Source organism: Tamandua tetradactyla, chromosome 22 (assembly GCF_023851605.1).
Source record: "Tamandua tetradactyla isolate mTamTet1 chromosome 22, mTamTet1.pri, whole genome shotgun sequence".
Lineage (NCBI taxonomy): Eukaryota > Metazoa > Chordata > Mammalia > Pilosa > Myrmecophagidae > Tamandua > Tamandua tetradactyla.
The window spans coordinates 15,634,341-15,659,667 of NC_135348.1; the positions used below are offsets into that span (position 1 = coordinate 15,634,341).

Consider the following 25,327-nt stretch of genomic DNA (forward strand, 5'->3'; position numbering starts at 1 on the left):
ACTCATATAACAGAAACTATGTGTTCTAGCTTGCTAGCTGCCAGAATGCAATATAGCAGAAATGGAATGGCTTTTAAAAAGGAGACTTTAATAAGTTGCTAGTTTATAGTTCTAAGGCCGAGAAAGTATCCCAATTAAAACAAATCTATAGAAATTTCCAATCTAAGGCATCCAGGGAAAGATACCTTGGTTCAAGAAGGCCAACAAAGTTTCTCTCTCAAGTGAGAAGGCAAATGATGAACACAGTCACGGTTTTGCTCTTAGCTGGAAGGGCACATGGCGAGCACGGCGTCATCTGCTAGCTTTCTCTCCTGGCTTCCTGTTTCATGAAGCTCTCTGGGAGGCATTTTCCTTCTTCATCTCCAAAGCACTGGCTAGTGGACTCTGCTTCACATGGCTATGTCATTCTGTTCTGCTCTCTCTCAGATCTCTCATTCTCCAAAATGTTTCCTCTTTTATAGGACTTCAGAAACTAATCAAGATCCACCCAAATGGGTAGAGACACATTTCCCAAATACAGCTTAACAACCACTCTTGACTGGGTTACATCTCCAGGGAGATGGTCTAATTACAGATTCAAACATACAGTATTGAATAGGGATTATTCTGCCTTTACAAAATGGGATTATATTAAAACATGGCTTTTCTAGAGGACATACATCCTTTCAAACCAGCACACTATGTAGTTGATTTTCTTGTAATTTAGCACAGGGTGAAAATTACCACGTCCAAGTTTATTGTTTGTTAGCAATTGAAAATGAATAACAGCATTTTTTTTAAAGAAGGAATAAACACATTTGACTCAATGGTGCTGTAGAAATCCAACCAAAAAATACATACTTAGTTTTATTTTTCAACTCCACAGACAACTTCTAATAACGTACATGGTGAGAAGCATGGTTTATTGGACTCACTGCACAATAGAACAATGGCAAAGGGATATTATCACTGTGAAATATGTAATGTTTTATATCTCTTTTGGATAAAGAGAATATAAGGACATAAGAATAAGTCCAGTAGAAGTTTCAAGAAAGAGGTATTAAAACATGTAGGCCAACAACAAAGTACTTTTGATCTCATTGGGGAAATGAGCTACTATTCTAGAAGGCAAAAGACTTGTAAGGATGATCGTTCATATCAGCTAATATTCTCTTGTCATATATTCTAAGAGAAAAGTCCCAGACACCTCACATGGTGGCTGGTTTAGAGAACTAAGTAAAATAAATATTTTCTTTTCAAAAATCAAGATTCTTCATTTTGACTCCTGCTAAGGACATTAAACTCTCAGAGATTGTGAAATGTCAAACTGACCTGCAAAAACTGAAAACATTTGATGAGATCGTGTGAGTTTGGGTGTGGTAAGTGAATGTAATGCATTTATTTAAATAAATTTATATACACTTCTAAAAATCATGGGCTCTGAGTCACTGGAAAATAATTCCAAAGATATTGTACTAAAGTACCTGGCAGCCAAAAAGAGCCAGAAATGTACTATATGTCATCAGGAAGGAGATACAAATTTTAAAAAGAAAAAAATAGGACACATTCTTTACAAACTCTAGAGTGATGGTCCAGTGGAATAATATATGCAGTTTGGAGGTTTGGTTAAAAAAATAAAGATAACAGCTTTAAAGAATGAACAAAGATAGAATATCTGAATAGATGGGCCCTTGTTCTTAGTTACAGTGGCATTTTATATATTCTTACTTTCTTCTGCCTTTTGAAAAACATGGTATCCAGTCTCATTCTTAATACCATTCCTTTTCATTTTTTACTATTTGTGAGAGGAGTGAAAATGCTTTTAGTAGCAAAGCTTATCTAAGTGTGGAATCAACATCAACTTGAATTCACTGTTGGGCCAAGTCACCAAATCTTATTGGTGAATTAGAATCTGGAGTCAGACTCCAAGGAGACGTGAATAATGTCTGTGCTGGTCTTTTCCTTCCTAATTAGTATTCATGGATTGCTGGGAGTATTTTTCTGTCTTTCTCTTTGCATTTATCTCAGTGGCTGTATCATTTGATTGCTAATGTATTTGAATTGAGCTGCTTGATTTTAATTCAACCTGGCACTTCTTCACAAACAGTAAATTTCTTCTCAGTGGCTATACATTAAACTGTGGTGAGCCCCAAAGGCTCTGCCACCAGCAAGATGTCTGCATTTATTGCTTTGTGCAGTCCATCCATTCTTGGTTCAAGGGCAGCCTGGATACAGAGATACCAGGTCAGATACCTGCAGGTAATGACACCGATTAACTGGCAGGATGTGTAAGATAAGCTTTTCTATTCTCTTCTGTACCACCCTGGAGGACTCTGACATATCTTCCCTTCAACTGTCAAGTAGGAATCCATTCGCTGAGAGAAAGCTGTCATCAAAGTTCACGTGTCTTGGTGGTGCTCTTTAACATCAGACTTTTACTCCTAAACACCTTAAATTTAAAAGCCAGCAGAACTATCTGTCAAATAAAAACATTACCTATTTTGAAACCCAAAAGCTCCTAACTATTACTTGTACCTGATCCTGAGATATGATACTGCCTAGATATATGTATACAAGTTTTCCAATTTGAAGGCCAAATACTCAATTATAAAATCAAGAGAGTGCTTCTTAGTGTACAGCAGGAATCTGACCACATGCTAAACAGAACTTATAGGAAGATGGAGTTTGGCAGGTCCACTGCCCATTACCTGCAACCCAGGAGTAACTTCTTTCAAATAAGTGGTGAGTCAAGGGGATGTATAGGATTGAGGAAGGGTTTCTTTCTTATGCATGACTCTTGCATGCTTTCTTGGATTCATCTGATTTCTAGATAAGAAGAAGCCTGGGAAAACAGAAAGTGGTCTCTTGAGATGGGTTAGAAGAGGAAAGACCATCGTGAGATTATAGTTTATGGGCCAGGCAAGCCTAATGGCAGCATTGCCCCAGCCTCGTCTTCCCCAGAAGCCACTTCATCTCCACAAAGACATTGGACAGGCTGTTCTGTTTCCTTGCTTTGGAAAGGAAGAAAAAGTTATAGATTTCTTTGCCTCAAAGCAATCTTCTAGAGAAAGCAATTGTTCCCTCCACACCAGTAATTTATCGGAATCAAGACTTTAATGGTAAAATAAAAGGAAATGAATCCTGTTCTCCCACTTGCCCAGCATGCATATATTCCCACTCTTTCTTTTCCCCCTAATGACACGTAACTGGGTCTTAAAATGTGCTTTTCCTAAGAAAGAATTTTATGTTTTCAGAACGCTGACGACTAAAACTCTTCTAGTTCTGATGTTCTTCCTATATCAAAACGATGGTGTCATTTTTTGTCAGATGTACATCATTTGAAGTTTTGTTTTTATTTTAAAAGATAACTTATACTAACCCAGCTGCCCTTCCTCCCTACACACATGGCATAAAATGTCAAAACAGCTGGCTGGGTTTTACAACCATTGACAGAGAGAAGTTAACAGTCCTACAGAGGGATTAGCTCCTAACTGTGATCTCATTGGAAATATGTTAAGAAATATTGACATAATCATCCACATCCAGCTCGCTTAGATTGCAAGGAGCATTTTGATTTATTAGTCTGCTAAATTTCATTAAAGCATTGTCTTCATTTCTACAGGACAAAAGTGATTAATCAAAGAATGGGCTAGTTAACACAATTCTAAGATTAAAAAATGTATACCAATAGATTTTGAGGTACATTGTCACAAGCATTATTAAAAGGAATAATGAAAACTATCTCTTTAATTTTACTTGAAATTTTAATGTTTCCATTAAAATTGCTCACTTCATTAAAAAAATGGAAACTTAGAACTACTTGCATTATTTCCTCAAATTGCCACGTTACCAAAGAAGTTATCATTTCTAGAACCCCATGTTTTCATATTACTTCCCCATCCCAAACCAGTGAAAAGGACGAGAAAGGAAGTGGGTGCAGTTAAACACAGCTTAGATTTGGGGGAAAAAAATGACTTGTGATCAGAAATCAATGTTTTTATATAGTTACTGGTGATTTTGACTCAAACCCAAAGGTGAGCCAGTCCATTCCAATTCTGACCTTTGAAGAGTCTGTGAAGAATTCTAAACCAAACCAAGCATGTTGCTTTAGAAATACTTTCTAACTCTTGCTGTTTCTAAGTAACAGCTCAAATTCTTCTCTGGCTTACATTCTTTTTAAAGACTTGCTCTAAATCTATTTGTATTGTGTGAACAAAGTGGATAAAATAAAAGCTGAGAAACCCATCCTAAGAAAATGTTTTTGCTAGGATCCCTGTCCTGCTACCTTCTGAGCTCCTTGAAGATGAAAATCTCTGTGTTTTCCAGATGACAGCCACCTTTTGGTAGAACTGAAATAGCTCTGTCAGCTAGAGAGCTGTCTGTCAGGAAGATTCCTGTCAGACAGCAGATTTGGCATGCAGGAGGAAGGCAGGAAATGGTGCCACTGAAGGAGGTTTGGTGGGAGCTCCTGGCTAACTAAGGAGCTAGGCAGTAGGGGTGTTGAAAAACAGTGCATTCATAAACATCAGACCAAGTAGAAAGAAATCCACAGGCATTTCTGAAAATGACAAATCTTCTTGGGAGAGGGGACAGCCAAGGAGATCGATGACAAGTCCCTGGCTCCACTATTAGCTCTTGTGGGATTTTAAAAGGACCATAACTACAAGTAAGATGGATCGAATTGGAAAGTTTCCATTTGTGAAAGGAATCAAATGGAAAAATTCTATGATTTTTTGCATGCATAGGATTTTCTCTCCCTCTAGTGGTGGGGTGGGGGCCTTTGAGGTGACACCTTATCACTGCACAACAGTGCTTCAATAGCAAAGATGAATTTCCAGTAGAGTGTACTTTGGCCATAAAGTTAGAATTTTCATTAGGCGTGCTGCTCTTTCTTACAGTTGTTTTCAAAACACTCCCAATGCTCCTTGTAAGGAAGCAAATTGCCTCCTAAGTAGCTGATTACCAACAGCAAGATAGCAAGGGTCTCCCTCTCCTTTTGGCAAGTGGGTGCCCATTCTCACTTTTGATACACAGGATTCCCCTCTTCATCATAGTGCTATTAAAGGTGAAACCATGCTCTGTTCAGACACAATTCTCCCGACCTCCAACCTCAGCCAGAACAACCCTTAGAACTAAACAAGAAAGCCAAGGGACAACTGCCGAAAGTGAAGGTGGGAAATAAGGGAAATTCAGAGGAGAGAAACTAATAAAGGATCTAAAGAGTTATTTGAACCTGATATAAAGAGGAATAGATAATAGGTTATAGCTATGTAATTGATAAGCTACTGATCAACAACTAAAACCTATCAGTATGAGGTATTCAGGGTATGCAGCTTTTCTCTCTGCTCTACACTCAAAGTTAGGCATCAGTGATGCCTACTTCACTTCTCCTCTTGTATATCTCCAAGGCAACCAAGCTCATGTTTTCCTGCAAGCTTGGCCCTTATTATTAAGATTTCGTGTTAATACATTTTTTATAATTGATGAAGTAATATTATTATAATTATACTCTTAATTATAATCCGTAGTTCACAATAGGGTTTACTATATTGTAGCCCTACGATGTTTTAAAGTTTTTTTATTCTAGTAACACATACACCACTTAAAATTTCCCCTTTCAAACACATCCAAATATATAATTTAATGCTATTATGCATTCACAATGGTGTGCTACCATCACCACCATCCATTATCAAAACTTTTCCATCACTCCAAACAGAAACTCTACTGATTAAGCATTACTTCCCCATTTTCTACCCACACTCTAGCCTCTGGCGAAATGTATTCTAATTTCTCAGTCTATGAATTTGCTTGTTCTAATGATTTCATGTCAGTGAGATCATACAACATTTGATTTGTTTGTCTGATTTATTTATCTTCAAGGTTCACATCCATGTTGCTGTATGTATCAGAATCTTATTCCATTTTACAGCTGAATAATATTCCATTGTATGTATATATACCACATTTTGCTTATCCATCCATTGACTGATGGACACAGTTGTTTACATCTTTTGGCAATTATAAATTATGTCGCTATGAACACTGCTGTGCAAACATCTGTTCAGATCCCTACTTTCTATTCTTTTGGGTATATACCTAGAAGTAGGATTGTTGAGTCATATGGTAATGCTATATTTAGCTTTCTGAGGAACTGTCAAACTCTTTCCCACAGCAACTGCACCATTTTACATTCCCTCCAACATTGAACATGTGTTCCTATATCTCCACATTCTCGCCAATTTTTTTTTTAACAGTAGGCATTCTAGTGGGTATGAAATGGTAACTCACTGTGGTTTTGAGTTGTCTTTCCCTAACGGCTAATGATGTTGAGCATCTTTTCATGCGTTTTTTTTGGCCATTTGAATATTTTATTTTGAGAAACAGCTATTCAAGTCTTTGGCCTATTTATTTTAATAGAGAAGTTGTAGGTTTAAAGAACAATCATGCACAAAATACAGGATTCCCACACCCCACCTGTTCTCATTTGCTAGCTGCTGGAATGCAATATACCAGAAATGGAATAGCTTTTTAAAAAGGGCAAGTTAATAAGTTGCTAGTTTATAGTTCTAAGGCTGAGAAAATGTCCAAATTAAAGCAAGTCTACAAAAATGTCCAAATTAAGGCACCAACAAGAGGTTACCTTCACTCAAGAAAGGCCAATGAAGTTCAGGGTTTCTTTTTCAACTAGAAAGGCACATGGAAAACATGGTGGCATCTGCTAACTTTCTCTCCAGGCTTCTTGTTTCATGAAGCTTTCTCAGGGGCCTTTTCCTTCCTCATCCCCAAAAGTGTCTGACTGGTGGACCTTCAGCCTCGTGGTCCTGCCGTGGTTCTGTGGCTCTCTCCTCATGCTGAAGCCTTTCCCAAAATGCTTATTTTTTTAAAGGTTTCCAGGAAACTAATCAAGACCCATGTGGAATGGGGGTGGAGTCACATCTCCCTCAATTGAAAAATTAATACCCATAAGTGGGTGAGTCATATCTCTGTGAGATAACCTAATCAAGTTTCCAACATATATTACTGAATAGGGATTAAAAGAAATGGTTGCTCCCACAAGATTGATTAGGATTAAAGTATGGCTTTTCTAGGGTACGTAAATCCTGTCAAACCAGCACCCCACCCCACCACCACCATCCTGCAGAGGTGTGGCTCGTCATTACAAGTGATGATAGCACGTTTTTACAACTGTACCATTAAAATGAATGGCTTAACTTAGGGCTCACAGTTTGTGTACCGCAGTTCCATGGATTTTGTTTTAACTTTAATTCTATTACCATATAAACAATCTAACATTTCCCCTTTTAATCTATATAGTTCACTTCTGTTAACTGCATTCACAATGTTGTGTTACCAGCACTATCTCTCATTATCAAAACATTTCCATCATTTCAAACTGGAACTCGGAACATTTTTAAATGGCCCATTTTAAAATTGGGTTTTGTTGTTGATGTTGTTGCTTTCAAATTGTAGAATTTCTTTGTGTATTCTCCATGCTAAACATTTATCAGATATTGTTTTCCAAACATTTTCTCCCATTCTGTAGATTGCCCTTTTACTCTCATGATATAGTTCTTCGATGCACAAATGTTTTTTTTTAATTATTTTGATGAAGTCCCATTTATTTTTTCTTTTGTTGCTCATGTTTTTGGTGTAAAGTCTAAGAAACCATAGCGTAACACAAGGTCTTGATGATGGTTTTCTACATTTTCTTGTAGTTTTATGGTTTGGGTGTTTTATATTTAGTTTTTTAAATCCATTTTGGGCTAATTTCAAGTTTGAAGCAGGAGTCTATCTTTATTCTTTTGCATATGGACATCCAGTTTTCCCCTGTTTCATTTGTTGAAGAGATTATTCTTTTCTCATTAAGCAGACTTAGCACCAATAAGAAAAATTAAAAAAAAATTTTTTTTAGGTGAATACTGTGGTGTAAAGACAGACAAGATCACCATCTTCATGGAGTTGTGGAGACAGAATATAAACATCAGATAATCATAAACACTGCACGGAGAATTAAAATAGGATGATCTAATATAGAATGGTTATTTTAGATTAGTGCTCAAAAACAAAAACTTAGGGGTATGAGTTTTGAAGGAAAGAAAAAAAAAAGTCCCCTGGGATGGTACCTGCCATGAAATAAGACTTTATTGCATATAAGTAAGGAGGGTAGCCAAGAACAAAAAGGAGAATAAGTAAAAATGCACCTGAACTTTCTATCTAGGACTGTTTGTCTCCAAGTACCTCTGCTTATGTTGCAGGCAGCCCCTGTTTGTTAAAGCCATGTCCTGTTGCAGCAGGCAGGCCCCTGTTTATTCAGGCCATTCTCTGTTTGAAAAATCTCTCAGGCCGTGAGGACGGTCCATAGGCAGGATGAGAGAAGTCCCTGTGAAGCCGCCTCCCCCCTAACTGCTCATCTGTTTCTGTAAAACCAGCTTGTACCCTTCCTGATTTAAACCAGCCAATCTTTACTTTGTCTTTTACATGTCATTCTGCCTATAAAAACTGATGTTAACCTTTTGTTTCGGGCTCAGACTGTCAGAGGCTACTCGGCTGAGCCCTATGGCCACAGATCCTAGAAAACCCTACTTCCTAAAACTTCAGAGCCTGGGCCTGGTGTGTTCTATTTCTGTGTAACATTCCAGGAGGCTTAAAGCCTTTGTCCCTTTTTCACACAACACTTAAATATAGCACCTACTAACTATACGAAAGTATCTTATTTGTGTTAACTTTGTTCTTTATTTTTCCTCTTCCTAGAATTTAAACTTCACGAGCTTAAAGGGCCCCGAGCGTATTCCTCATTGCTATATCCGCAGTGCCTTGAAAAACTGTGCCCGTCTTATAGCAAGCACGTGAATAAGTACTTGTTAAACTAATGTTCAAAGATATGTGTGACGAGGGCAAGTAAACGAAAATAATTGAGAGGGTTTGGACGTTCAAAAAAGTCTTCAAGGAGATGTCAAGGTCATTCACTTCAGCCCTCAAGGTTAACTGTGCTGTAGAATCCCAGTCGGGCTTCTCAGCATTGGAGCTAAGCACCAAGCGCACACACTCAAACTCACACACAGGTTCACAGTCACAAACCTCTCCAGGTCCCCGCTAGGAGGAGTCACACCTCCCGACCCAGAAAGCCTTCCTGCCTCTTTATTTCTCTTTCTCTCGGCTGTCCGCAAGAGTTCCGGTGCATCCAGGTCGCAATGCCCACCGGGAATAGTAGTCTTCCGGTCTGAGCCTAGAGAGTTGTTATATATTTCCAGAACTACGCTTCCCAGGGAGCCTCGAGGATGAGTGAGTCTGTGTCACCTGACCAGAACGCTGGAGGCGCAATGGCGGCGCCCGTGCTGCGCTGGCGCTGTACTGGAAGGCGTTGGACTTTAGCCTGCGTTGACCGCGTTTCCTGCCACGGAAGATGGGTTCCGACTGGGTCCACTTCCAGAGGGGTGAGGGGCCAGAGCTGTGTGGCTCAGCAGCCTCTTATCATGGCCCAGAAGCCGAAGAAAGGGTATAATATTTTATGCCATTACACCCCACCTAAGCGTAAGGTGTAACTGCGGAACTGGGGAGATGGTCGATTACAGCCGACCCTTTAGTATAAACGTTTTGGTGAATGGGACGGTGTTGGGCTATATCTGGGAGCCCCGAAATCTAAGGGAAAACAGAAAACAGGTCCGCTATTTGCCCCGCCCCTGCACATAAACCATTGTCTTGACTTAGACAGGCGTATGTAGGGGACCCGCGAAAGTAAAATACCCAAGTGTATTCTTGAATCGAAGGCCGCGAAGACAGAAGAGTGGATTCTGACGTTTTACTAATTAATTGCACCAGCGGCGCGTTCCGTGACACCTGAAGATAGGTCATATTTAGCTGATATTTATTTAGTCAGATGGGCAAGCAGTGTACTAAAAGTAGAAAAGGGACTCTTTACTTACAACCTCTGGATGGTGGTGGTTTAATGTCGTTAGTCAGAAAACACCAGCTGTTTATGGGCGTGCGTCTAGATCTAGGATATGGCAGCTAATGAAAGAGATTTGTCCTCTGATTATGTAAACAGTTTTGCTTATTTTGTTAGTTACCCTCTGAACGGTAGTTTTATGCTTCACTGTGTAAGACAAACATTTTCTTTTTAAATCAGAAACATGACGTTTCTAATATTTTTGTTTATCCTCTAAGAGAGTTAGGCATTATTTTTGCTTTTCAGTTGGAAGGACATAGTGAAAATGTCCAGAAACAGTCAGTTTCTGAGCTTTTCAACGTTATTAAATCATTTTACTGTGAATGAAAAGTATATATTTTTCTCCTGTAATGAAACTGCAAAATTATTTTTGAATAATACTTCAGTGAATACAGAATTTCTCATGAGCTCTTAGTTTAGTTCCTCTCAGTTACAGCCTGTGCTTCCACTCCTTAAAAAGAAAGAATTAATCTTGCAATATTATAGGCATAGAACTTCATGTGTTGAAATTATTGAAACAAAACTCAATACATGTATTTAAACAATCTAGATAATGCACAAAGTTGCTTGGGAAAAGAGCAGGGTAGTGCCAGACAAAATATGGAAATAGCGTGTGCAAATCGACCATCAGGAGATTGTTCAGTATACATGGGTTTCAGAGGGAGTAAGCAGACTTCTAAGAACCTGGAGATACCTTTGTTCAGATCCAACAGAGTAGGAGTGGCCAGACATGAGAAATTATTATAGCTCCTTAGATTTGATAGTAAATATGAACAAACAAGCAAAGAGTCTTCCATTAGAACTTAGGTGTGAATTATTTGGGGACCAAAAAAAACCAAACAAGCCATATCTGATGGTTTAATGCTTTCCTATGCACAGTATTCCCAGGAGGAGTATCATTGAATAGTGATCTAATGTATCTTTGTCACTCTGGTAGTTCTACTTGCAAGCCAGTATTATCAAACATGTATGTATTCACATGATTGAGAATTTCTTTTCCTTTTCTAAGATTGAGATCTAGAGCTATTTATTTACCGTTATTCCTCTAGTAATAGAATCCCAATGTTTATGTTAATTCTAAAAAATGTTTCTCAAGTTCTACTGTCTTCATTTACTAAATGATTAGTTGATAAGGTACAGTTAATTTAGGAAATGCTGCTTTCACTGAAGTCAGCCAAGTAGTTGGCACCTAATACTCATTTCTAAATTGTTTTAAAATGCCAAGTTGTTCCATTCTCTATGACCTTTCTGTTTGTACAGTGAACTCTCCCAGTGCCAAGTTGTAAATGAATTTTATTTTGCCAGTGTTGTTGCAAGGTATTCATAATGTGCTGGTTTTGATTTAGTCACTAATAAAATAGGACACTTTATAAATATAGGATATAAAATTTTAATAGGTAGGAAATTAATATTTGGGGTTTAGGCTCATAGAAATTCATGCATGATGATAGATCTGCTTCTTAACCATTGTATCTTTCTCTTTAGTGAACATGAATGGGCAGCTGTGGTAGGTTTGGAGATTCATGCCCAGATTTCTTCCAACTCTAAACTCTTTTCTGGATCTCAAGTCCACTTTGCAGCACCTCCAAATTCTTTGGTTTCTTTTTTTGATGCATCTCTGCCTGGAACTCTGCCGGTAAGGTTTTTATTTAATTCTATTTTCATTATTAAAATTTGTTTTATTAAATATGAATAATGATTTTCTTGTTTTAATATCCTGACACAGCTCTTAAGAAATACTTGTTTAGACAGTTTTGGATGAAGTGGAATGGACTAAATGATTTCTAAAGACTCATCCCTAAAATTCTGTTTCTATGTCTAAAAGCCATTCATTCATTCATTCATTCATTCATGCATTTATTATTTCACAAACATTTTAGAGTGCTTACTAATACCAGACACTGTACTATGAAATGGAACATAAAAGTGAGTGAAGATCCTTGCCTTTGAGGAATTCACAGAGTACTGGGGAAGGATTCACAGATTAGTCCTGTAAAGAAATAGGGTATATTGTAATTACTTTTGTGAAGGTAATATGCATCAGATGGTTTGGGAACCCAGAGGAGGGACTCCTAATTCAGTAAAGGCAAGGACTATTGTGGGAAATTGGGGGAGGATTAAGAAAGAGATGCTTAAAGAGGTGGTATCTGTGTTTTCTGAGAAGCCACACTGAAGTTAGGCAGTAAATGAAGCAGAAGAGGTCTCGTCAAAGGAAGCCTTGTGTGAAAAATCGCATAAAGTGGCTATTTGTTAGCCCAAACATTTACGTTGTCCCTTCCATCCTTTTCTTCAGAATTTAGCCAAATATATGAAATTATATGCTACAAAATCTTGCTAATAGGTACATTGGACCCAGGTACATTCCCTGCCTTCAAATGAAAATGAGTAGTGATTTTAACTCAGTGCATGTTGTGACTGACTTTTTCTCTCCATTATTGACCGCGTCTTAATTTTCAGTAACCATAATCATTGACCTTATACTGGAATATCGTATATGATCTTTGCTGCTTCCTTTGACAGGACCTCATAAATACAAAAAGCACAAGTATAGATTCAGGACCCATGGTCTCTATGGGATGTGAGATTTCTAGGCCATCCTTGGAGGGAATGTGTATGCATGGTGGTGAAAAGGGAGATAGGGTTGTCATGGCTGAATTCCATATTCTCTAATATTTAAATATAAATGAGAGTTTCCTGGCCCATGCACCCCCCAAATATGTATTTTCACATATGTATTTTATATATATGTAAAATTTGTTTTATTGAATATGAATAATGATATATATATATATACTTGAGAGGTGATTGAACTGAGCACTGGCAAGCTTGGACGGACAGGGATATATTCTCCCTGGAGTCAGTGCCTAGAATGGAAAGTTATGGGCAGTATCTTCAATATGTCTGCTGTATCTGGAGCTTTGCTTTTGGGGTAGCATCTTTGTCTCGTAACGTTTTCCTCACTTGTGCTTTTTTTGTCATGAAGGACTTCCACTCCTACAGGCCTTATCTGGGGTCACCTCTGGTTTGCCGTTGGGTCTTCCTAGGGGAATACAAGTGTAACCTTCTCTCTCTCTCTCTCTCTCTCTCTCTCTCTCTCTCACTCTCATTATCTGCGGAGATTATTTTTGGGAGAAGAGACAGTTTTTTCCATTATAAATCCTTGAGTTCTTTTTTGGGCAATGACTCAGATATAGCAGAAATAATATATATTCAGACAAATGAAATGGAAGGCAATTTATCACATACTTCTCCCTGTTTCCTTCTTTGTTCAAATCTTCCACTATCACCCCCAACTTGATTGTTCATTATCATGAGACTAGACATAAGCTTTGCACTTTTTATAGGTTCTTTTAGTTAGGACTGTGTTATCTAGCAGGATTTTATTGTAGGTCACACTTAGAAACAGACCCATCTGCAGATAGGCAAGTTTTCTGTAAATTTTTAGTTAAGCTTTGCTCAAATGGTCAGATATTAGAGACAATTTAAAATAACCAAATTGTCAACATACTTTGGAAGATTTCTTGTTACACACCAGTAAAGACGTACTTGCCCAGCAACAAGCACGTCAGTAAAGCATGGAGGATGAGTTGTGGAGATTTGAGTTCTGAGAACTTGGCTTACATTAATTGATAGTTACAGGCTACAGATCTGGTTTTTGCTTGAGCTAGGTTTGTTTTTCCTCTTCAGAGCCTACAGCACTTGTGGTTTAAGTAGCCCAAATGTTTTTTTCTCTAGGCAGAGCCCTCTTTTATAGAAACATTTCTGTTTTAAAGGACCTGGTCTAGTATTTGAGCTAAATTATACCAGAACCATTAGAATAAAACATCGTCACTCCCATAGCATTTCAAAACCCTGTAACTTACTTATATATGGATTTAAAATATATTGAAACAGGGTGGGCCACGGTAGCTCAGCAGGCATAATTCTTGCCTGCCATGCTAGAATCCTGGGTTTGATTCCCAGTGCCTGCCCGTGTTAAAAAAAAAAAAAAACTGACACATTTAAACAGTTATCCATCCTTTAGTCCTATGGAGAAGGTGTAAAGATCTCTGCTATCCTGACTCTGCATGTGGTAACTACTTGCAACAAAATCAATACTTTGAGAGTATGCCTCTGTTTCTGAGAATTTAGAGTAGAATATTATGTTACTATTTTGGTATCAGTTAAGCTAAGAAGATGTATGATTCGTGATGATGCTTAAAATTGTGTTTGCCCAAGGCTGTTATTCTCTTTTCACCTGCTCCTCCTACCTCTAATTTGCTGCTCCTCCTTCTCATTGACTGTTTTACCTAACCCAGCCCTAAAATGTGCTTTTTCCTGGTTCATTCCTTGGCTCATTTTTTGTTCCCTGTGTCCTCCTGGGTAATCATGTTCACCTTCAAATAAAACTCCTTTCTCTCTCCTAGGTAACAAATCTGTGCTTCTGATTTCCTACTGGGCATTTCCTTTTGAATAATTAATCAGTATCTCACATATGAAAGTTATAATATTGAGCCTATTATCTTTTTTCCCCTAAGTTTCACTGCCTCCTAACTAAAGAATAAACCAATAGATCAAGGGGGAAAAATAGTTTGCTCAGAGATAAATATAAGGAGAGAAAATATATGTATGTATGTATGTCACACACAGGCACATATATTAGAGAAAGAACAAAAATCAGCAGGAAAAGGATTATTTAATTCATGGTAGTGGGAAAGTGGTTACCTAATTGGAGAAAAATTATATTTAGGGTTCCTCTTATATGGCAAAACAAAATTCAAATATATATATCAAATTAAATATAAAAATTAAACCTGAAAAAACCCCAGAATATTCATTTGTCCTCAGGATGGGGGAGAATCTTTGTGAACATAAAAGCAAAAGAAAAAATTAATAAGGCAAAATGATGGAGATTTGGCTATTTAGACCAATGCAGGTTTATTGACCCACTAATTCTTCTAGTAATTTACCCAGTAAAATAATAAGAAATGTGGGCAAAGAGATATGCTGAGATGGCTATAGCAGGGATATTTATAATAGTGTAAAATTGAAAGCAGCCAGAATTCCCCAGTGATGTGGGCCTGGTTGAGTAAATTATGATACATCTGTACAGTGGAATATTATGAAGCCACTAATAATGCTTATAAATAATATACATTTCAGTGAGATGAATAGAAGCTTCATGTAGGTTACTTAACCCTCTTTTGTAAATGAGAATGTTCTAGTTTGCTAGCTGCCTGGATGCAATATACCAGGAACAGAATGGCATTTTAAAAGGGGAATTTAATAAGTTGCTAGTTTACAAGTCTAAGGCCGAGAAAATTTCCAATTAGAACAAGTCTGTAGAAATGTCCAAGCAAAGGTATTCAGGGAAAGATACCTTGCTTCAAGAAGGCTGATGAAGTTTAAGGTTTCTCTCTCAAGTGGAAGGGCACATGGCAGGCACAGTCAGAGTTTCTCTCTCATCTGGAAAGGCACACCGTGAATACGGCATCATCTGCTAGCTTCTCCTAGCTTCTGGTTTCATGAAGCTCCCTGGGAGGCGTTTTCTTTCTTCATCTCCAAAGGTCACTGGCTCATGGACTCTCTGCTTCGTGGTGCTGCAGCATTCTCTGCTCTTTCCGAATCTCTCGTCTCCAAAATATTTCTTTTATAGGACTTCAGAAATGAATCAAGACCCACCAGAATGGGTGGAGACATATTGTCACCTAATCCAGCTTAACGACCACTCTCGATTACATCACCTCTCCAGGGAGATGATCTAATTACGGTTTCAAACATCCAATGCTGAAAAGGGATTAGAAGAAACGGCTGCCTTCACAAAATGGGATTAGGATTAAACCATGGCTTTTCTAGGAGACACACATCCTTTCAAACCAGCACAGAGGATAATTTGATTCATTGGGTTTTTGTGAGAATTAAATTGATTAATACCTTTAAAACACTTAAAATAGTGATTGCATATAGTAAGCAGTCAGTAAATGTTACCTATTAGTGTAACTTGTAGTGACCGATGGTTTTCAGCTTTACGAAAGTTCTGAGTTATTGAGGACAGTTATGTCGCTAGTGACAGCAAAAGTAAATGTCATGCACAAACAGTCACTAACCTTGATTTCATTAGTTCAGTGACCTTCCCAACAAAAGAACCTACTGTTCTGTCATCTCAGAGATATGTGGAATATTGAGAGAGCGATACAAAGTTAGAAATAGTATAATAGATAAAATGATATCTGATTTAGAATTAATTGCTAAGTTTACAAAAGAAAAGACTAACGAGATTTGTTTTTAAAATTCATTCAATATGTGGAGGTTGTTTTGGTTCAGAAAATGGTGGCCATTTCTTTGTCAGGTACACCAATAAGAGGATAGAAAAAGGCAGTCAAAAGAATTTAGGTTATAATGTTAAGTGTCCTTCCAGTAACCAAATTTGACCTGAATTTAATTGTATTTGGAAATGTCTAAAGAGATTTCCATGATTGCAGAAGCACCAGATACTTACAAGAATGGTCATGTGTTAAAATGTCTCAAGATTAATCAACTGTAAATATTTATTGAATACCTTCAGTATACATGGTATTGCTTCTCGATTTAGAAAAAAAAATAGGATTATTACTTCAAGAAATTATGTCTTTTGAAAGGCATTTTATTCTCCCTGTGTCTCTCTTGGTTTTGTCTTCATTCATTCACTCAGTTGCTATTTATTATATACCTACCATGTGCCAGCCATCATACTAGCTCTAGTGATACAGCTTTGAATAAGATAGAAAATAGAAAGGGTCTTGCCTTTATAAAGCACAGATTATAAGCAGGTGATTGCAGTATCTTTTAATAAACGTGTTGATAGTGAAAATATAATGGGAGCTCATAGGAGGAGCGTTTAACAAAAAAATAGAGAATGGGGAAATTGGCCAAGTGAAAAGTGGATAAAATGTATAAAGACCAGAAGAAAAACATGACATGGCTTACTTCAAGAACTCAAAAGGAAATTCCATATGTCATAGCATAAAACTTGAATATGGTCATTTCAAGAGATGAGGCTGGAGGTGTAAGCATAACCCTTATCATATAAGCCATGCTGAGAAGTTTGTATCTCGCCAACTGGCTTTCAAGCAGCAGAGTGACTGGGTCCCACGTGCAAGGGTATGAGAAGGGATAAAGAGAGTGCAGGGTCAAGGAAACCAAGAGGGAGTGTTTTTTTGTTTTGTTTTGTTTTAATTGAGAAAATAGCATACACATATTCCATACATGGTGAACAATCAGTGGCTCACAATATCATCATGTAGTAGCATATTCATCATCCACATCATTTTTTAGAACATTTGTATCACCCCAGAAAAAGAAAAAGAAAAAATTCATACATACCATACTTCTTACCCCTCCCTCACATTGACCACTAGTATTTCCATCTACCCAATTTATTTTAACATTTGTTCCCACTATTATTTGTTTATTTTTTTATTCATATTTTTTACCATCTGTCCATACCCTAGATAAAGGGAACATCAGATACAAGGTTTTCACAGTCACACAGTCACATTGTAAATGTTATATCTTTATACAATCATCTTCAAGAAACAAGGCTACTAGAGTACAGCTCTACAGTTTCAGGTACTTCCCTTTAGCCACTCCAATACGCCATAAACTAAAAAGGAATATCTATATAATGTGTAAGAATAATCTCCAGGATAACCTCTCGACTCTCTTTGAAATCTCTTAACCACTGACACTTTATTTTGTCTCATTCTCTCTTCCCCCTTTCGATCAAGATTTTCTCAGTCCCTTGATGCTGAGTCCCATTCATTCTAGGATTTCTGTCCTGCATTGCCAGAGAGATTTACACCCCTGGGAGTCATATCCCATGTAGAGAGGAGGAGGGCAGTGAGTTTGTTTGCCATGTTGGCTGAGGGAGAGAGAGAGGCCACATCTGAGCAACAAAAGAGGTTCTTTGGGGTGACTCTTAGGCCTAATTTTAAGTAGACTTAGCCTATCCTTTGTGGGGATAAGTTTCATAGGCACAAACCCCAAGATTGAGCGCTCGGCCTGCTAATTTGGTTATCCCCATTGCTTACAAGAATATCAGGAATTCTCCAAATGGAGAAGTTGAATTTTCCACCTTTGTCCTCATTCCCCCAAGGGAACTTTGCAAATACTTCTTTATTCACTGTTTGGATCACTCTGGGATTTATCGGGATGTCACACTAACCTGACAGACTTATAAAATCTCATGCCCTATTCAAAGTTCCGTGTATTTATGGTGTTCGATTAAACTGTACATATATGTTAAATTAGGAAATACGCTAGTCAAAATGTAAATTTTGTGCTAAATAAACATTGCTTGCTTTACTCTCACACAGAAATTGATGTTTTAAAATACAAATGACCATCTGTTTTCAATACCCTGCAATATTGACATTCCTTTGTTCTTCCTCATGCAAAAACATTTTTTAATTTATGCATTTAGTTACTATCATTGTACACTCTAGTCATTCCTAGTTTATATCATCTTGGTCTTTATTGTCTGTCTTTCCTTCTGGTTTCATATGTGCCCCCAGCCCTCCTCCCCAAGAGAGAGTATTTTAAGAAAGAGAAAGTGCAATAGTATTATGAACCACTGAGAGGGCCAGCTGTCCCATCCCCATAGGAGTGTGGAACTGTAATAGCTGGAGAAATTCAGCTGATGACATATGTCCTCTTGGGCATGCCAGATACAGCAAAAGGTGCTGATAAGGTATCAGTGTCTGCATACTGAACTCTGGGGCCTGCGCAGTCCTTTTCCCTGCCGCTTTTCAGGAGCTTGAATGAACTAGTATGGCCATTCCTTCTTAAATCTGCAAGAACTTCTTTAAAGAAAATAGATGCATTGCTAGAGAGAAGAGCTTCAGATATTACCATTTTGCAGTCCCAATAAAAAGCTCTCTGGCTATCTAATTATCTTAAAGGGAAGCCCACCAATCAGCAAAGCCTGGACATTTACATAGAATGTAAAAATCACCAGGTATTTGAGGAAACCTCCAACATGATGGACAGGGAGTGAAATAGAGAACTATAGGGAATAGACAACAGATAATGCACAGGATAAAGGAATATTTAAAAAATTAAAAGCCTTTATAAGTGCGCTTAGAGAGATAAGAGAAAATATCTATATCCTTGAAATAAGAACTGGGTTCTTTTTTTTTTTAATGATCAGAACAAAAATGAACTCTTGGTATTTAAAATTATGGTGGTGGTGGTGGTGGTGAGGAATATCTAGAGGGATTAGAAGAGAAAGCCCAGAAATCTCCCAGAAAATAAAACAAACACATCGAATTAGACATTAGGAAGAAAAAATAAGAAAATGAGAGAATCGATCCAGGAAGTCCAACATCTGATTAATAGGAGTTCCAGAAAGAGAAAGATAAAAAAAAAAGACTAGTGGAAGCTGTCAAACAGGCAATACAAATTAATTTCCTAGAATGAAGGATACGAGACTCCAAATCAAAAGGGCCTGCCAAAAAGCCAGCACAAGGAAAATAATTTGTCTCATGTCCAGGTGCACCATCATGACGTTGATGACACCAGGGATAAAGATGTAATGATTCTAAAGCTTACAGAGAAGAAAAGAAAAGATAGATCACACACAAAGGGTTGGAATCAGAAAGGCATCAGACTTCTCAGTAGCAGCACTTAAAACAAGTAGAGAATGGACAGTTCCTTAAAAATTCTTAGGAAAAATCATTCTAAACTAGAATTCTGTACCCAGCAATATCAGTCAAGTGTGAAAGTAAAATACTGTTTTCAGACAAGCAGGGGATCAAAAAACTTGTCTTCTGTTATCCAAGGAACCTACTGGGGTAGTGGAGAAATCCCAGGATCCCAACTCTATAGCAGCCTAAGAGGGCCTGATGGAAAAGGAGGATGGGTGGCTCCAGAACAGAGAAGTTTCTAGAAAAAAGTGTAGACGTGGGAGTAGCAGATATCTGATATTTGTGTTGAAAAAGGATTTTGCATATAAAGGAGTCTTTGAGAAGAATGAGCAATAGGTACATTAAGAAAATGAAGCAAATGAAAAAAATGAAAGCCTTATCAACTCTAAGGAAAAGCAGAACATTCAAGAAAGGAAATGTGATCGTAGTATGCTTAATGGCTTAGAAAAACATTTAATAATAATGAAACATCAAATACTAATTTAACAAAAACTATGATAAAACTACGTTGGGGAATAAGAGAACTAAATCCTTAGCTAACATGATTGGAAGTCATGTTTCATATTCGAAAAGCAAGAAAAACCAGTATAACTCCTAAATGTCCTTTAGGAACATTTTTAACTCTAATTAGGGGAGGTCTCTTTTTCCTTTTCAGGCCTTAAGTTGGTCGATTTGTTGTTATTATTGTTATCTGATTTTTGGTTTTGTCTTTTATTTTATTTTTATTGTATTTGAACTTTCTATTGAAATAATTTCAGATTTACAGGATCTTTGCCAAATAATACAGCCCCCATACAGAGAAAACTCCAGCATACCCCCAACCTGAATACCAGAACTACCGATCTTAATATTTTGCTACATTTGCCAAATCATTCAGTCTATCCATCTATAAGTCCATCTGATTATCTATCTCTTGAGCTGTCTATTTATTTACTTTCTGAACAGTTGAGAATAGATTGTATACATCATGTTCTTTGAAGACATTATACCTCCATGTACATTTATTAAGAACGGGGGTATTCACTGTATTGCCACCTTAAGTGCAGTCATCAAATTCAAGAAATTTATCTTTGATATAAAGTTTATAATCTGTATTCCGTTTTTTTTTTCTTATGTCCCAATAATGTCCTTCTCAGCCTTTTCTCCTCCATTATTAGATCCCATCCAGGATCATTAATTCTGATTTCTCTTTAGTAGCTCTTTTATTTTTTTTTTTGCAATTGTGGAAACATGTATAACATGAACTTTCACATCTCAGCCACTCCCAGGCTTACTATTGAGTGGGATTATCAAATTCACAATGTTGTGTCTCCTCACCACCATCCATTTCTGAAATTTTACATTACCCCAAACAGAGACCCTAAACCTATTATGTATTAACGTATTAACTCCCCATTCTCCCTCTCTCTGCTAGACACCCCTAGCAACCTGTTCTCTACCTTCTGTTTCTGTGATTTACATATTCTCTGATATTTTCTTTTTGGTACCTGGGGCTTAAGTTGAACCTCCTTATCTATAACAGTCTTCTTTGCTTTGATACCAGCTTAACTTCAGTAGTGTACCTGTGCTCATTTGAAATGATGTGTATACCCTAGAAAAGCCATGTTTTAATCCTAATCCCATTTTATAAAGGCAGCCATTTCTTCTAATCCCTATTCAGTATTGAATGTTTGAAATTGTAATTAGATCATCTCCTTGGAGATGTGATTTAATCAACAGTGGTTGTTAAACTGGATTAAGTACAGGCATGTCTCCACCCATTTGGGTGGGTCTTGATTAGTTTCTGGAGTCCTATGAAAGAGGAAACATTTTGGAGAAAGAAAGAAAGAAAGAGATTCAGAGAGAGCAGAGCAGAATGACACAGCCACAAAAATCAGAGTCCACCACCAGCCGCCTGTGGAGATGAAGAAGGAAAATGCCTCCCAGGGAGCTTCATGAAACAGGAAGCCAGGAGAAGAAGCTAGCAGGTGACGCCGTGTTCACCATGTGCCCTTCCAGCTGAGAGAGAAACTCTGACTTTGTTTGCCATGTGCCCTTCCACTTGAGAGAGAAACCCTGAACTTCATCGGCCTTCTTGAAGCAAGGTATCTTTCCCTGGATGCCTTAGACATTTGGACATTTCTGTAGAGTTGTTTTAATTGGGGCATTTTCTCAGCCTTGGAACTATAAACTAGCAACTGATTAAATTCCCTTTTTTAAAGCCATTCCATTTCTGGTATATTGCATTCCAGCAGCTAGCAAACTAGAACAGTACACGAACTATATTCTTATACCCCTCCACCCTTCCACCTTTGAGTAGTTCTTGTCACAGATTACATATTTGTATATTATGAGTCCCAGGCCACTGATTTATCATTACTGTTTATGCATTTCCTTTTTAGAGCCTGTGGGAAGTAAAAAGTAGAATTACAAATAAAAAATATAACAGTAATGATTATATTTTCCCATGTCATTACTGCCGCTGAAGATTTTTATTTTTTCATGTGGCTTTGATCCATTGTTTATGACCTTTCCTTTTAACCTGCAGTACTTCTTTAGTATTTCTTATAGGGCTGGCCTAGTAGTGGCACACTTCCTCAGCTTTTGCTTATCTGGGAATACCTTAATTTCCCCCTCATTTTTTTTTTTTTTTTTTTGTATACTGTGTGGCAGGGGTCACGTTTCATTCTTTATCCATGTGAGTACCTTGTTATTGTAGTACCATAATTGAATTTTTGTTATTTTTGGTTTTTTGTTTGTTTGCGTCTTTGTTTGTTTTGGGAAGCACTTGGATCAGGAATTAAACTCGGGTCTCCTGTGTGGTAAACAAGAATTCTACCGCTGAACTACCCTTGCACCCCTTCTTCCTCATCTTCCTCATTGTTTTTTTTTGTTTTTTTTTTTGGGTGCATGGTCCAGGAATTGAATCCAGGACTCCCGCATGGAAGGTGAGCATTCTACTGCTGAACCACCTACCCCCTCATTTTTAAAAGACATTTTTGCCAGATACAGAAATCTTAGTTGGCAGTTTTTTGCTTTCAGCACTATGTCATCCCCCTGCCATCTTGCCTTCATGGTATGTGAGAAATCAGCAATTAATTGTATTGTGTCTCCCTTTTACATGACACATTGCTTGTCTCTTGCAAACTTCAGAATGCTCTTTTGTCTTTGGTTTTTAACAGTTTGATTATAATATGTTGTGATGTGTGTATTTTAGTTTATTCTGTTTAGAGTTTGAGGAGTGTCTTGGATGTATATATTCATGTCTTCCCTTAAATTTGGGATGTTTTCAGCCATTATTTCTTCAAATAGTCTCTCTACCCCTGTCTCTCTTTTCTCCTTCTGTGGCTCCCACTGTGTATTTTGGTATGTTGGGTGTGCCCCAGGTCCCTCAGGCTCTGTGCTCTTTTCTTCATGCTTTCTTCTTTCTGCTTCTCAGATGGAATGATTTCAATGGTTTTATCTTCAAATTCTCTGGTTCTCTCTTTGCCAGTTCCAATCTGCTTTTGAGCCCCTTTAGGGAATTTTTAATTTCTGTTACTGTGTCTTCAGACCTTTTTTGTTCCATCTCTTAATTTTTCTTTATTAATATTTCCTCTTTGTTCATATTAATGCCCTTTAGTTTGTTTACTTCTTTGTCCAGTTTTTCCTTTACGTTTTGAGTACATATAGGACCATTATAAAAAGTAAGTCTTTGTGTGGTATGACCCAGGTCTGGTCCTCCTTACTGATAGTTTCTAATGCTTTGATCTTCTCCACTGTGTGGGCCATAACTTCCTGTTTCTTCGTGTATTTTGTAACCTTATGGTGCCACCAGAACATTTTGATATTTTAAGGTTGTTGTTACTGGAATTTAGACTCCGAGATGTCTGTTTCTTAAGCTTGTATCCATCTAGTGTAACGGCAGAGATATCCTTGAATACCAGCAGCTAACAGAAAACAAAAAAGGAAATACATTTTCTAGCTCTGGCAGAGCAGTCTGTTGAGGTGTTCTGCTTTACAGCATAGCCATATAATGAGTTTAGAAAACAGCCTGTGGCAAAAGCATGAGGACTCTGGTCTTCTCTGCATGTGTCTTGTCCTGGGCATGTGCACATGGCCCTAGGCATTTCTCTGTTCGTGTGCAAACAAATGCTGTCATTCCCCTAAAGAAACTGTTTCTCCACAGTCCCAGGTTCTGCACTGTATGCCCCGTAGCTGGTACTCCTTTGCCCCAGACAGTTTGACCATTCTACAGTGTTCTGTGGGAGAGCTTTGTGAATCACTTCTTAAACACAGGGCAAGTTCTGAGAGTAATCCTGTGAGCTTGCAACAAGTAATCTGGTTCTGTGCTTTAGGCTGCCCCTAGACAGAATAGCACAGATAAACATGCACCTTGATATTACACAAAAGTTATTCTGTCCCTTGACCCAGTATCAGGGACCCACAGTCGGAGCCCATGCCAGCTGTGTGCCGAGCCGGTGTGGGCATGGGGGAGGAGCCAGCCAGGTGCCAGGAGAGCCTACCATTTTTAAGTTGTCTTTATTTTTTATTCAGTGCTTGTCCTGTTAACATAATCATTTAATTGTTTTTTAGAGCTTTATTTTTGCCCATTCTGCTTGTTCAACACTTTGTGGAAGGACTGAGCCTGTAGCATCTCACTCTGCCATCTTGATCAGGGTGGGGGTCCTGCAAACTCCATCTTTTATTTTTAAAGTAAGGCAATTAGTGAAAGATTTGCAGCTTCCCAGACAGATTATTTGTCAAAAGGGTTTCCAACAAGGTTTGGAATATATAATTATAAAATATATAATAATATATAAGATAATATTAAGTAATTATCACTTTACCTGTAGTGTCTAAGCCTTCTGCTGTTGAAATTTCTTTCTTTTTTGTTTTCAAAGTCTAACCAGTGAAGATACCTCTTTTCCTCTGATCTTGGGGGGAATAGACTCATCCACATTCTAAATTCATCCATACTTAAGCTTATGCATGTGATGGGGGTCACTGCTTACCCTGAGGTTGAAGTGACATATCTTCCTTATTAATTATATGTTACTGCTTTTCACTGTGCTACTGTGGTATACATTTGTAAGGTTGGTGAAAATATATATTTTTTAATACTTACGTGTGTGTCCTTGTGATATGTTAATGAATAAGTACAATTCCTTTGGGCAGTTAAAAATGTCAGTGTATTTTATTTTATTTATCTAGCTCAGGAATACTCTGCTTTTAGATATAATATAGTCCTGGAGTCTTTTAAAGCAAAATCCTTACTATAGACAGACATTTTCCTTCGTCTCCTTGCCTTCCTCAGAAGAAAATAATGAATGAACAGATTAAATGCTAATGAAGAATGTAAGTGTCAGATTGGCATGTAAATTTTTCTGGCATACGTAAGTCAACCTACCACAGGTACTGAAGAACAGACTTCAGGCAATGATGAGATATGTGAAGGCCCACAGTTTCAAATGGTTTCCTTTTGATAATGTCATATCTTTGTGAAGATGGGATTTTGACAATTGTTTTTTTTTGGCAATAAAAACAAATCATATGTGAAAATGAATATGGAAAAGAAAATGAGAGTGACAGTTTCCAGTCTGATTCCAAGATTTGAGAAGTTATGGGATATCCCAAAGGTGCTAAACTATGAGGGCCAAGGTGCCTTGGGGTGCCCCAGCATACTCAGGTGGGCATACATAAGTTATATTGTTCGTATTATAGTTTTTAAGTTATAGGATATCAAGTTTAAGAGTGAATATTACCCAAGGACTTGCAT

The 25,327-nt window shown here is 37.7% G+C and overlaps 1 protein-coding gene across 3 annotated transcripts in view; it reads left to right on the forward strand.

Annotated features, from left to right (window-relative positions):
• The first annotated feature begins 9,260 nt into the window (after positions 1-9,260).
• Positions 9,261-25,327, forward strand: part of GATB (glutamyl-tRNA amidotransferase subunit B) — a 101,493-nt gene continuing 85,426 nt past the window's right edge. For 2 of the 3 annotated variants that reach the window (XM_077139817.1, XM_077139818.1), the window contains exons 1-2: positions 9,261-9,478; positions 11,414-11,564. In XM_077139817.1, the coding sequence (XP_076995932.1) occupies positions 9,261-9,478; positions 11,414-11,564 (369 nt within the window). The remainder of the gene's footprint in view (positions 9,479-11,413; positions 11,565-25,327) is intronic. The other variant, XM_077139816.1, reaches the window with a different exon arrangement.